We start from the raw sequence: 14,201 nt of genomic DNA on the forward strand, positions 1-14,201 counted from the left end.
AAAAAATCTGATAAGAGGGGTCAGATAGTAACAAATTGTCCTTATTTCGTAGTTAGAAATCCATGTACGTATATAAGGTTCATATAGACTTTTCACCACGTCAGTTGTCCTTATTTCGCCCATGGATTTTTTTTATGGTGCTAAGACTCGGATGCAGTGGCGGATCCTTGAAGGAAGGAGGGGTTTATTTTTTTTCCCTTCTTCCTCCTTCCTTTCTCTTCGTCCTCCTCTTCGCCACCATGCTAGATCCGGATGTGACAGCTAATTCGTTTCTGTCCATTAAAATTTTAAGAACCAGACGGCGTATAACGCGCTAACCGTACCTTCTCTATTTCAATGGCAAGTGGACATTTTTCCATGGATCGCACGTAGGCTGCCAAGTGTTTCAGAGTTCATCAAAAACATCGTCAGTGTAGTCTGTATGCTTAAAGCAGCACTCTCAACTAGAGACAAATGAATCATGAACCAACTCTGCGCCTCAAATGTTAAAAACTGTTAAAAGTAATGCTTCATTAAACTTGAAACATACCAAGACCAAACTGATACAAGATTGATTGGACTGGATCAAAACCGGACCAGTTTGGAAAGAGGGATTTCAGATTCAAGAACTACTTTCAACAATTCTCCAGCATAGCGCCCCTCATCCAAACACCCATCAACATATTAGGCAACCAAGAAGAATTCCCATTTAACGCGTAACATAACTGTTATCAGCTAGCAAATGTGCATCTGGCATCAGCATGCGACAAAAGGAGCTCTCAGCAACATACTTCATTCAACAAATATAGCTTCTGCACACATTTGTCATGACAAAATATTTCTAGCTACATTCTTCCCAGACGAGCATGCATGAACTTCCAGTAATTTGGAGCTGTGCGAACTATAGAAGGGTTAGCTTATATCCTACAAAACTTCATGCTCAGTACCTAAGCAAGTCTACCCAAAAAAATTTAAAACTATCACATTGCAAATACAGTTGCACATTTCAGGAGTTTTACATAATTCAACAACCATAAGAACTTTGTGTCCTGTTTTCAATCTTGTTACAAGATCAGCAGGCATTCTTGCAAGAAAAAAACAGACTCTGACTGCAGGGGGGGAGGATTTCACATACCTGTAAAGGATAAGAACGTAGTTTAGCATGGATGTTTGGGTCGCATCAAAGTGTTAAGAAATGCCCAGGTAGAGTAACACCAAAGGAAATGGCATATACTTAAAACTAAAAAATTACTAAATTACATATTTATGTTCTTCAGAGAGCTAAATGGCCCATTGAGCATATCCATAATGTTGACTATGACTTGATATTTAAATAGAATCATGACTTCATTCATCCTCAACGGTGTCAATGCATATGTGCACCTAGGGAATCCATGCTGTTTAATAAACTGCAAATCTACTTCCAGACACATTTGTAGTTTGAAATGCTCTTCCATGCTCCCCTATAATTAATAGTTTCATCTAGATAACTAATGATATTTATATTCTATAATAACCCAAAAACACAAACAGACAATGGTTAGTTAAACTTGCCTCCACATACAGAAAAAAGGCATGCTGTCAAAGTAAATTTAATAATCACATTATGAAAACTGCTACTGTTAGCAGTGACGAAGCTTGGCAAAGATAGCAGGGGGGGCCAAGCTATGAAATCAAACCAAATACACATTCAAATTGATGCTTTGTTAGTGCACTTTCAGGCCGAATCTACTGTTTTATTAAGGGAAGTTTGGGGGGTGGGGGGGCATGGCCACCTATGGCCATATTGTGATGCTCCGCCCTTGACTGTTAGACCGCAATACTTTGATTACAATCTATATTCACTAATCAGCAACCTCTTAGTATCCAGGGCCCAGGGCATATTTGACTGTTAATCCACATGTTGTTAGATCAATGCTTCCTAGTCCACCAGTGGTGCATTCTTGATTCTTGGTTGTTCAAATGCACTTATCAAATATCCACATTCATATTAATCTCAGAATAATCCCTTAGTTCTTCAGTGAGCTGTTGTAAGGCAGAACATAGTTTTACGTTCTTATTTGTTCGATTTTACATTTGACGTCACAGGCTCACTAACAATCACTATGATAATTTCCTCCTGAACTACCTGGATAACCTGCTTCAAAATTTGGGTCCAAGCGAACTGGAAAAGCAAGATTTGATCTTATTATGTATTTTCACTACCTGGATCTGATCATAAAATAAAATTAGTCTTACATAATGAAGCAACCACATGCAGCAAGGGAATTACTTTGCACATGGACATGATACTACTTATCTACATGTTTTCTGACCACAAGCCATCACCCAAAGCAATAAAACACCATGAAATAGAAGAACCGGTTGGGTTGCAATGAAATTTGGTATCTAACTGATAGGATCAACGCAATTATGGTCTAACAATACAGAATTTTTTTCCCCTCAAAGGTTTGCAATGGAGGAGAGCTGCATGTCATATATTAAGAAGAAACAAACAACACAGAAAATGTCCAGGATGCAAACACAAATTCCCATCTTTTCATTTCCAACTTTAAATTCGTGAAAACCCAAGGAGATCAGCACAAGGGAGCGCATCAGATTTTAACAAGTAAAATATCATAAACAAGAAAAGTCTTATAACAGTGGGTTTGGTAAAAGAAACAAGGGAGGTCAAAGGTCAGCAAAGTGATTAAGAAAATAAAAAGAGAAACAAGGTTAAACTCACCATGAGCATCATCACAAGAAAGCATGTCCTAAGCTCCTAACATTAGGCAAAAGAACATACCTTGACTTGCAGCAGGATACAACCATGTAGAACTGAGCAAAATGCCCCTGACAAACAAAACAACTCCCACATGAATTTCTGAAGAATCCATTTGGTTGTATTCCTTGAAAATGCTGAATTATGAGTCACCAAACAAGTCATCACTGTCATCAGTTGAACTCATGCTCAAATTCAAGCTATGTGTCTTCTCCTCAATGGCTTTGTCTTTATCTGACTGATCATCTGATTTGTAGGCCCAAGAAGAGCCCACTTTTGCTGGAATAGAATCCCCATAAAGGTCATCGTAAATTCCACTTCTTGTTGTGCTCTTAACTTTTTTAAGCACCTCTTGTAGCTTATCTGTTACCCCACTTGGGGAGGCACTTTCTTTTGGTGAAATTTGCTCCTTTCCTTTTGGTATGACAGTAACCTGCACAAGAGATTCGTACTTCCCAACAAGGCTACCTTCCTTTACACCTATAGGGCCCGGTTCAGTTTCAACATCTGCACCATCTGAAATCCCAACCACTTGGATAAGTTCTCCTCCAACCTGATCTCTAAATGATACTCTCAACTTTTTACTTCTCTTCAAGGGTCTTTCAACTGTATGGTTATTGTCGTTTGCACCAGAGGAACCTCCTGAAGAACCTTTGGAACTGGACGATAGGTCAGACTTACTAATACCATAGCGGTTAAGTATTGTATTGTATGCCACAACAGCATCTTCATCATTGGGGTCTGGAGGAGATGGCAAACTGACATCTGATGGAAGGCTAGGAGTTGGGAATAGAGCAGCTGTGTTCTTTCGAAGTATATAGGTTCTGGTTGATGCAGCAAAGCGAAGTGACTGTCCAACTTCAAGTTCAACAGGATTGTCTTTCGTTAATCTCTCATTTGCAACAAATGTGCCATGAACTGATCCTAAGTCGATAACATAGATGCTGAAATAGAAAAGCCACATATGAGTAGTTTATAAACCTAACAGGCTAGCATAATGGTACAACAAACCAAAAAGTACTTTCCAATTTGAAGGGGTTGTTTCTCTGACAAAAAATCAGAAAGATGTTCCCTATGGGACAACAAATGCACAAAATCAAGGAAGAAGTCATTGAAATGGAGGACAGAAACTACCTATTGAGAGTTCCTTTCAAATTTCAGCCTATATGTGCATCCAAGAAAATGATTTTTACTTGATAAAAAATGGCCTTTAAACTTCATTGGATACAGAACAGCAAAGATCATGAGCATATTGAAACACCATAGCTCATTACAAATCACCAGATAAGACAAGAGTCCAGAACATCATATTCTTTTTGTTAGTTAGATTTATGGGAATGGGTATTGGTTAAAGAAAGCTGATAAAGTGATATCCAAACCAATAATAACTGGAAACAATGTTTTACAAAAATGGAAGCATAGAGTAGCTGATAATTGTACACCTAAGTAGGGATGCAAATTGGATTGGATCGACCCAGCAACCATCACAAATTACAAATTTCAGTGTAAAAACCCCATAGGGCCAACCCACTGATTGTGGTGCCATATTGGGTATGACAATATGGGTATTTGGGTTACCCACTAGGTTTTGCATCCTCCCGACAAGCACGGCGCAGACCTCTGCTTGTTGCTCTGCCGGAATCCTTATCACGCTCCATCCTTCCTGCCTCCTCATTGTCATGCCCCTAGGCCCCGCTCTTCATCGAGTCCATGCTACCCCTCCTACGCTTTGCCTACTTCATTGGTTCTGCACTTTTCCAGGCTATTCTATTTTGTGAAAATGACGCGAATGGACATTTCATTTTGCCCTCTACAGTGTACAAGCAGGCAGTAGCACTATTTTAACAAATGTAGTCAAAGGTCAATTTGATAAGATGTATTCAATTGTATCAAATTCCTATGCACTGATATCTTTATTAGTGTATCCATGGTACTTGGCTTTGTTACTGTGCCCCTCCTTGGATTTTATCCTGGGTCCGCCCCGTCCTCATCACCTGACGGCTCCACAGCTGTGATTTTGACTGCGATTCATTCATCGCTGCACACCCCTGCCGCGTACCTCACATCGGCTCTTGCCTCCTATTGTATTCAGTGTTCACGCGTTCTTGATTCCATATATGACTATAACTTTCTTCTCCAAATTAGATTTCCTTCAATTTGCATCATTCTTGTCCTTGATTGGCTGCTGCTGCCGCTTCTTGATCCCTGAGCATTGCAAATTCATCTTGGGTAGCACAGTAGTAGCTGATAGTATGCAGCTCTCGCTTATCTCTTCAATGGCATCTATTTCGCCCCAGTAGTTAAATGCTGGAGACCGGAGTTGCATCATCGTGCATGCTTCCAACTTCCAAAATATGGCTAAGTTGGAGAGGGTGGCAGCAGGATGCCCACGAGGCAATCAGTTGCTGAGAGGCTAGCAGGGAAGCAGATGGCCAACGTGACGGCAGTGACGGACAGGACAAGCAACAGCCTGTTGGTGTTTTTGTTCGACTCACTCGGTCCAACCTAAAACCCAAAGAAGGCTTAGTGGGTAGCATGGGCCATACACCCATACTTTGGGTCAACCCGTTCCTGACCCTATCCTTATACCTAATGCACAATGGTAAATTTTAAAACAATAGAAACCATCTTTCAGTATGGCATGCATTTCTTTGGCAGAAGGTTCTAAAGAAAGCATGCCTGGGTCTATGAAACAGCTGAAAGAAGAGAACATAGATACTGACTGTAAAGATGCATTTCAGCATTTTCCATATGTGCATCAGTGGTAAATGATTTTGCCTATGATAACATGGCTGACCTTCATACTTGGTAAGATGCATGAACACAAAAGGGCAAGCACATCTGTTGTCATAGCATTTCATAAAAGATGTTATAATTCATGAGATGCTGGAACATCTAGCATTCAGGGAATAAACACATTCTAAAGAAATGTGCCTCACTAACAACCAGATACATAAAAACATAAAATGAATCAGAAGTGATCAAACATGAGGATTCTAACCTTCCATTCCTGTGTGGAATGACAGCAGCATGCTGGCGTGAAACAGACTGATGGTCCAACACGAAATCACAAGCAGGCACCTGCCTCCCAAATATATGCCTCCTCTTGTCCAGATTGATCCTATCAATGACCTCCCCATCTTTCAACACATCAAGATAGTAAACCCCAGGGCGCGGCTCAATTGCCCAGTCTGGAGGCTGCCAGGTCGACTGTCCTCCACCAACGTGTGTCCCAACATGCCCGGGAGCAACACCATCTTGCCCAGCCACCCTCGAGCTACCTTGCGGACTATGGTGATTTTGACCTGCAAAGAAATTAGAATTCTGCGGCACTGTCAAAAGAGCCGGAGGCGCTTTTGCTGTTCTTGCAGCTGCAGGCGTGCTCTTGGCACCCAACCCAGACTGTACTGAGAAGGGCTCCAAGGTCTGCGCCTTCTTGAAGCGGTCAAGACCACCTCGATACATCTCCGCTCACTTCACAGCTACCACTTCTTCCTGTTCCAGTCTCTACCACTTCAAATCAAGCGGCAGATGCACTTGTCAACAAATCTCCTACAATTGGTCAAATTAATTTAATCAGAAATAGCAATGATGATGAAAATAATTTGCAACCAAACTGGATGGTGAATATAAGTGATGGACTGGCGAGGGCCATGGAGTTTCAGTTGGGCTTGACGAGGGCCATGGACTTTACTAACGCCTGCACATGCAATATTTGGGGCGATGGCATGCACAGTCCAGATTCAATGAACCCGGACTGCCCCTGCGTCCTCCACCGCCGCCATTCGCTAACTGAGGAAGCCGATCGCCCCCGCCGTCGGTCCTTCCCGCTGGCTGTCGTCCACCGCCTCGCCTCGCCTCGCCACCCTCGATCCGCCACCGCAGCCTCCAGACGCTCCTCTAGGCCCGCTGGCCATGGAGCCCTCCCCCGACACCACCGAACCCGAAACCCTAACCCTAACCAGCCACTACCATGCCTCAATTCGAGAGAGGGAGGAGCACGAGAAGGAGGACGAAGACCTACCTCGTCGCCGGCCGTCTACTACTGCCCACCAAAGCTGGACGAGCACGAATCGGAGGAGAAGCTCGGACGGAGAGAAGGCGCGGTTGTGGCTGGACGGAAAGAGTACGGATGAACGGCTCATTGCGTCATGCGTATCGGACGAAAATTGACATCCAATTTCGTGAGCAGTTCAATTTAGGAGAATCGCGTATTCGATGCTAATTACAAAGATTAAATATGAGCCAATTACAAAACTAATTGCACAGATGGAGTCTAATTCGCGAGACGAATTTATTAAGGCTAATTAATCTATCATTAGCAAATGGTTACTGTAGCACCACATTGTCAAATCATGGACTTAGACTAGATTCGTCTCGCGAATTAGACTCCATCTGTGCAGTTAGTTTTGTAATTAGACTATGTTTAATACTCCTAATTAGTATCCAAATATCTGATGTGATAGGTGCTAAAGTTTAGCACGGTGTTCCCAAACAACCCCTAAGATTTGACCCATCCATCCTAACAATAATTTCCCGGACCAGTTTCACTGCTACAGTATAACATTACTGCTCATATGTTTACTGTTCGTTTGATCACTCCACCTACCATCGCTTCATACGTGACAGCAGGTGACTGCTGCAGGTGGTGGTGGCGGCGGCTACACCCTAACAAGGGCGAGCACCGCAAGCGACATAAACGGAGAATGACGGGTTAGCAAGAGTGACATGGTGTTGGATGAAGTCATAAAGATATAGTACGCACCCAGATAAGAAGATGGGTAGTAGTTTTCTACCCAATCTTGTTGATGCTCCGGTGTAGAGATGGTAACGGGTGCACACCCGCTAGGTATTGCCCCACCACACCCTCACTCGCTAAATAAAATTCCACCCGCTACATCACCCGTACCCACTCGTGGGTACAGAAACTTAACCACACCCGCACCCGCACGGGTATTTGTAAATATGCATCCACAAGTACAATTTACACCAATAAATATAGTCTAATAGATCAGTAGATCATATTACTTCCGTACTAATACTAAGTCACCAACAACAAAGTACCGAGTTCTCACATATTACATGTTTGACTCACATAACAGATGCACAAACCGAGTACACATATTAGTCTCACCAGGACCACCAGTCCTGACTTTTTTTGTTTTTTTGGCCCTTTTTGCAAAAAAATTTCACAAATAGACCCCTAGCGAAACCAATTCCGAAAATGGACCCTTGGCTTGGCGCCAGCCAGCCTGGCGCCAAGGTATAACGTCTTGGCGCCAGCCCTCCTGGCGCCAAGACCCCTCCGCCGTGACTCCGACGTGGCGCCGTGCCCGCTGACGTGTCCCAAGGCTTGGCGCCAAGATCCGTGGCGCCAAGCCTCGGCGCCAAGATCTGTGGCGCCAAGCCCCCTACCATAACGGTAACCTTCCTTCTGGCAGTTTGTTTTTGCATCTCGAAACCATCCTATCCTATCTCCAGTCCAGTCCGCCGCCGCCGTACGCGCCGTCGCCGCCCGCCCCCGGCCCCGCCCGGCTCGCCCGGCCGCCGCCCCGCCGCCGCCCGGCCGGCGACCCGCCCCCACGCGCCTCCCCGCCGCCGCCCGGCCGGCCGGAAGGCCCGCCCCCACGTGCCGCCCCGCCGCCGCCCGGCCGGCGGCCCGCCCCCACGCGCCTCCCCGCCGCCCCCGGCCGGCTTCCCGGCGGGCCCCCGCGCGGCGCCCCGGCCCGGCCAGCGCCCGGCGCCAGGAGGCTCGCCGCGGGCCGCCCCGGCCGGCCCGCCCGGAGGGCCACCGCGCGCCGTCCCGGGCCGCCCCGGCACGCGCCGCCCGGAGGCGCCCGGCCCGAGCCGCGCCTCCCCGCTCGCCGGTGCCTTCCGGCCGGGCTCCGCCCGCCGTGGCCTGAGGCCGGCCGCTTCCCGTCCTGTGCCCGCTCCCGACCGATCGAAGGTAACTGTTGTAATGTAATGTAGATGGATAGGTTTAGATAAAATTGTAATATTGATAAATTAGAATAGTTAGGTTAAATTTAGATAGATTGGTAGAATTTTTAGATAAAATAGGTAGATATTACTAGTTATTACTAATTATTACGATATTTTTAGATAGATATTACTAGTTATTACTAATTATTACGATAAAATAGGTAGAATTTTTAGGTTAAGTTAGAATTGTTAGATATGATAACTAATAGCATAGTAAACTAGTTATTACGATATTTAGTTAAGTAGTTGTATAGGTAAGTATGTAGGTACATATTAGGTATATTAGGTGACATAGTTAGTTAGTATATGTGACATATTTAGTTAGTTGTATTTAGTAGACTTAGAATGTTTAATTTATTATGGACTAAATGAATTGTGCGTCGTTATATTGATATACTAGATGGAGAACGTAGTGAGCATATATTACGGAGGCACTGTGGAAAGGGATGAATATGGATGTGTTAAGTTTGTTGGCATGCAGTGCGAGGTTGTCATATTCGATGAGAAACCATCGTTTGGTGAGTTGGTTGCAAGGGCTCGAGAGGAGTTACATTGTCATGAAAATGATGAAATCACAGTCGAGGGCATACTTCACCTAGGTTCCCCTCTCAACATTCAAAGGAAGATAGTCCCAATTCGGTGTGCAGGTCAGTGGGAGAAATATGTGAGGACGGTTATGAATGGTCATTCCCCAAGTGTTGAAGTGGTTGTTCGTCCGGTGGGAGTTGATCGAAATCTTCGTCGGTTTTCCCGACCAATGGGTCAACGGGCACATTTCGATCCTCCCGTCCCAGAACCTGTTATGAACGTGGATGTTGCACCTACTATTCCCGATGCTGAATCTGCCCCTAATGAAGTAGTTGGACATGGTTGTCGGATTGATGATGATGTGACGGACTCTCCTAATGAGTTCCTTTTCACTCAGAATGATCCGAGTAAGTGTCTCACCGGTTTCTATTGATACGAGATAATCCATTCGTTCCATCCACTTATTCTTTACTCATATTTGTACTTGATGGCGCAGGAGATATTCCAGAAAATGTGGATGTGCCTCTAGTTGATGCGCAAGTGCAATGTGGAGATGGATTGCGTGGCTCTAATAGTGTTGAAGTTTTGAATGATGAAGATGCATACGAGATGGGAGTGGATCTTGATTCTGATGATGATCGTCCTGTTGGAGAGATGACAGAGAGTGATATTGAGATGTTCAGGCGTATATTCCCCGGACGTCGTGATCCGATAGTTCACGAGTTTAGCGACCTGACTCTTTCCGATCAGGCGTTTGCAGAAGGATGTGATGATGACCTCCTAGAAGCTCCTGAAGCTGGTCCTAGTATGGTTATTGAGGAGGGTAGGGTATTTAAGTACCTTCCCGCATTGAAGAGATGGTTGCAAGCCTTTGCGGTGATACGGAAGAGACCGTATAAAGTGTTGCATTCATATGCGGAGCGCTGTTACACAGTTGTGTGTGACAAGGAACGGTGTCCATGGAGGGTTTGTGCAAGAAAGCAAAATATCACCGGGAAGTGGAAGATCACAAAAGTTGTCGGTCCACACAATTGTGCTGACCATGAGCTTACAGTGAGACATCCGCAACTAACATCTACCCTCATTGCGAAGCGATTGATGGGAATATTGAAGGAACAACCCAACATGAAAGTGAGAAGAATTATAAGAACTGTTGAGGAGATTTATGGAGGATATGTGATAACTTATGGTAAAGCTTGGAGGGCTAAGCAGCGAGCGTGGAGGATGATTTATGGGGATTGGGAGTCTGGGTACGAGCAGCTGCCAGTTCTTTTTAATGCAATTAAAGCGGTGAATCCAGGCATGCATTATGAGTACATCCCAAAGCCAAATGCTTGGAAGGAGGACGGGAGGCAGATATTCGGGCGTGCGTTCTGGTGCTTCCCTCAGTCTGTGGAAGCTTTTAGGCACTGTCGTCCTGTTTTCTCTATTGATGGTACGTTTTTGATTGGCAAATATAGAGGCACACTTCTTATAGCCATATCTTGTGACGCGAACAATATGTTGGTTCCTTTGGCATTTGCATTGGTTGAGAGGGAGAACAATGACAGTTGGGGGTGGTTCTTAAGACTAGTCCGGATACATGTGGTTGGTCCTGGTAGGGAGGTTGGCGTCATATCCGATAGGCATCAGGGCATACTTCATGCTGTGCAAGAACAGATAGAGGGTTATGCACCTTTGCATCATCGTTGGTGCACTCGGCACCTTGCGGAGAACCTTCTTCGGAAGGATGGTGTGAAGGATAATTTTGATCTGTTTCAAGTTGCAGCACGGCAGCTTGAGGACTATTACTTTCAGCGCAAATTGGAGCAGGTAAGGACCGCAACAAATGCAGAAGGTCGACATTGGCTTGCTGGTTTGATGAGAGATGTAGATAAGTGGACTAGAGCTCACGACGCCGGTGGTTGGAGGTACGAGTTTCAGTGCAGTAACATGGCCGAGTCATTCAATAAGTTGTTATTGGGGATACGTGGTATGCCTGTGAACGCAATCGTTGAATTCACCTTCTACAGGCTTGTTGCGTGGTTCAATGAAAGATACGCAAAAGCAGAAGCGTTGCAGGTTGCTGGGGAGAGATGGGCTGAAAAACCAAAGAGACATCTCATCATTGCAAATGAAAGGGCTTCCACACATGAGGTGCAATGTTTTGATCTCGGCTCAGGGACTTATCAGGTGGAGCATAGGGGCGGTACAACGTCCGACGGTGAGATCCGAGAGTCGAGGATACATGTGGTAGTTCTCCGAGATTTCAAGTGCACTTGTGGTAGGCCAAGGCAGTACCACTTCGTATGTTCTCATTTGGTGGCAGCAGCTAGGCATCGCAATTTTGATATCGAGAGCATGATACCACATGAGTTCAGCGTAGACACCCTTGTGCGGACATGGAGCCCCCGCTTCGTGCCTTTCCGGGATCCTAGAGAGTGGCCTCCGTATGATGGGCCAAAATATGTTGCGGATCCTGCATACCGTTGGAACAAACGTGGAACAAGGAAGCGGACGAGGCATAACATGACTATGGATCAGGTATCCGGAAGAACGAGGCGTGGTAGAGCAACACCATTTCTTGCTGATCCAGAACAGAACGAGTGCGGCAAGTGCGGCAGATTGGGTCATAATTGACGCACTTGCCGTTGGCAAATTAGTGAGGTGCGACTAGTAGCTCTTTTCGTTACTTGATATGTGTTTTATTCATACAGGTTGTGTTTCTACATCTCTAACTTCATGATTTATTGTTTACTAATCTTATTTCTTTTTGCTTTTTTGTAGGATGGCGCACTTCCACCTTCTAGACCAGGCGTACGACCAGACCCACCAAGGTCGTCTCATAGCGGGAGGGCAGGTAATAATTTACAATTCATGATTAAAGGTTTGCGAGCGTCCACGTATTGTGTCCTATTTAATCTCTGACTTGGTTTATTTGCATGCAGGTCCTTCCGCTCCTTCGTTCTAGAGCCCATGATGGGTTTTTGGCGCTGCAGTACGACGACCGCTACACTCCTTTGCTACAGATGGCTGGCCTAGATGTCATCTCGTATCAGGTTCGTCGTGGGATGCCCAAGTTCAATTCAGCGGCTATAACTGCGTTGGTTGACAGGTACTGTTACCACTAGTCATATTCATTTTGTTATGTCTTTACATGTTATCAAATAATAATCCGGCGAAATGTAGGTGGCGACCCGAGACTCACAGCTTTCACCTCCCGTTCGGAGAGATGACAGTGACCCTACAGGACTGTCAGAAGATGTTGGGTCTGTCGATTCGGGGCCAGCCAGTCACTGGGCCGTGCGTCTCAGATGGTTGGAGAGCACGAGTCGCAGCCTTCCTGGGGCGAGAGGTTGAGGAGCAGGGGACTCGCACATCTGGAGTGCTAATCTCATGGCTGCGGGAACACTTCGGCCACTGCCCCCAGGACGCGGATGCTGAGACAGTTGGGCACTACTGCAGGGCGTGGATACTACACCTCTTTGCCTGCGTTCTTTTCCCAGACGCTACAGGTGACACAGCGTCTTGGATGTGGATGCACTGCCTCACTGACTGGCACCAGGCTGGTTTTTACAGCTGGGGATCAGCTGTGTTGTGCTTTCTATACCGGCAGCTGTGCGAGGCGTGCCGTCGGACTTCGGGCTCTCCGTTAGTTGGTGGGTGTGTCTACCTGTTGCAATTATGGATGTGGTCCCGTATTCCTGTTGGTCGGCCCGAGATTATGCCGCGTCGACCGTGGTTCCCAGGTGAGCCGCCGAGACGACAGCCGACATGGGCATATATTTGGGATCAGGTTAAGGTTAGCCATACGAGGTTGGACCGCGCGTACCTTGATTACATCAACGAGATAGACGCGCTCACTGCTCACAGTGTAAGTGATTTTTTTTAGACATGCTTTGTAATCTTTTAGTATAACAACTAACGTTTTTTATTCAAATTTTGCAGGTAAATTGGCAGCCTTACGACGGAGACGATCCACTTCCTTTTCCCCTTAGCTTCATGTGTGCGACGGACGATGATATTTATAGGATGGTGTGCCCTCTTATTTGCTTCTATGCTGTCGAGTACCACCTGCCACATCGAGTCGCACGTCAATTTGGGATGAGGCAGATTTGGCCACCACAGGCGACCTCGACTAGTATAGAGTTACACAAGTAAGTCTTTTCCTATTTCATATATTTCAATACTATTAACTAAATTTTGGCTAACACTAACGTGTAACGTGACATGCAGCGTGGATCGAAAGAAGAAAAGAAAGGTCTCCGAGTGGGCCTCGTTCCACCACGCATACATTCAGGAATGGGAGCTGTTCGAGGAGAACGTGGACGAGAACAACGAGCCGCACACAAACAGTGCGTACAGACAATACCAGAGCTGGTACCAAGGTGCGACGCGGCACAGGCTGAGGGAAGCGTGGACGCAAGATGACTACGCCGAAATCCAGTCATCCGACGATGAAGACACGGTGTACGATCAGAGTACTCGTGCTGGAAGGCAGGTGGAGGCAGGACCAATCCTGGATAGGATGGTAAGACAATTGCTTCACTTTTCTATGTTCTATGTTACGTTACGTAGAGATTTAGATAGTTAGAGAAGGACTTAGTGATCATCTGACTTAATCATTTAGTCATTTAGTGACTTAGACATTTGTTGCTTCAGTGACTTAGTCATTTGTTGCATTAGTGACTTAGTCATTTGTTGCAGGGCCGTACCCTACAAACCTCGGTTAGAGATATAGAGCATATCCGTCCACGAGTTAGGGACCCCGAGGTACGGAGCGTCCTAGAGGTAAGTCTCAAATTATTCTTTCTAATCCTTTATTAATACGTTACATTCTTCATTTGTGTAACTTGATTTTACTACTGCAGCGATTGTCAAATCGGCTTCGTCGTGCCGCTGCTCGTTGTGGTTGCAGGACTGCCACGACGCGAGACGTCCACGTTCCAGCCCTTCGCGTGCCAGGCGTCGG

The 14,201-nt window shown here is 45.7% G+C and overlaps 3 protein-coding genes across 4 annotated transcripts; 2 read left to right on the forward strand and 1 right to left on the reverse strand.

The window, feature by feature from the left end:
- Nucleotides 1-756: 756 nt before the first annotated feature.
- Nucleotides 757-6,924, reverse strand: LOC117860767 (protein phosphatase 1 regulatory inhibitor subunit PPP1R8 homolog). Of its 2 annotated transcripts, XR_004641552.2 has the most exons (4): nt 6,765-6,924; nt 5,742-6,292; nt 2,765-3,684; nt 757-1,114 (listed from the first exon to the last, which is right to left on the reverse strand). XR_004641552.2 is itself a non-coding variant. In XM_034744142.2 (3 exons), the coding sequence occupies exons 2-3, from the start codon at nt 6,203-6,205 to the stop codon at nt 2,883-2,885; spliced, it is 1,266 nt and encodes a 421-aa protein (XP_034600033.1). In that variant the 5' UTR covers nt 6,206-6,292; nt 6,765-6,924; the 3' UTR covers nt 757-2,882. The 2 variants fall into 2 exon arrangements, 1 of the variants encoding a protein (XP_034600033.1); XM_034744142.2 differs by having other exon boundaries at nt 757-3,684.
- A 522-nt stretch (nt 6,925-7,446) lies between these two features.
- Nucleotides 7,447-12,091, forward strand: LOC140223196 (uncharacterized). The gene is made up of 3 exons (XM_072294741.1): nt 7,447-7,453; nt 9,663-11,896; nt 12,017-12,091. The coding sequence occupies exons 1-2, from the start codon at nt 7,447-7,449 to the stop codon at nt 11,867-11,869; spliced, it is 2,214 nt and encodes a 737-aa protein (XP_072150842.1). The 3' UTR covers nt 11,870-11,896; nt 12,017-12,091.
- On the forward strand, nt 12,028-13,991 carry LOC117861785 (protein MAIN-LIKE 1-like). The gene is made up of 2 exons (XM_072294666.1): nt 12,028-12,344; nt 12,419-13,991. The coding sequence occupies exons 1-2, from the start codon at nt 12,172-12,174 to the stop codon at nt 13,119-13,121; spliced, it is 876 nt and encodes a 291-aa protein (XP_072150767.1). The 5' UTR covers nt 12,028-12,171; the 3' UTR covers nt 13,122-13,991.
- Nucleotides 13,992-14,201: the final 210 nt, after the last annotated feature.

Source organism: Setaria viridis, chromosome 6 (assembly GCF_005286985.2).
Source record: "Setaria viridis chromosome 6, Setaria_viridis_v4.0, whole genome shotgun sequence".
Taxonomy (NCBI): domain Eukaryota; kingdom Viridiplantae; phylum Streptophyta; class Magnoliopsida; order Poales; family Poaceae; genus Setaria; species Setaria viridis.

What these genes read in the sequence shown, in the direction of transcription:
- LOC117860767 (XM_034744142.2), bottom strand. Translation starts at nt 6,205, where the DNA reads ATGTATCGAGGTGGTCTTGACCGCTTCAAGAAGGCGCAGACCTTGGAG. An exon ending in ATTCCACACAGGAATGGAAG is followed by an intron (nt 3,685 to 5,741) that starts GTTAGAATCCTC and finishes TTTCTATTTCAG; the next exon opens with CATCTATGTTATCGACTTAG.
- LOC117861785 (XM_072294666.1), top strand. Translation starts at nt 12,172, where the DNA reads ATGCAGGTCCTTCCGCTCCTTCGTTCTAGAGCCCATGATGGGTTTTTG. An exon ending in ATAACTGCGTTGGTTGACAG is followed by an intron (nt 12,345 to 12,418) that starts GTACTGTTACCA and finishes GGCGAAATGTAG; the next exon opens with GTGGCGACCCGAGACTCACA.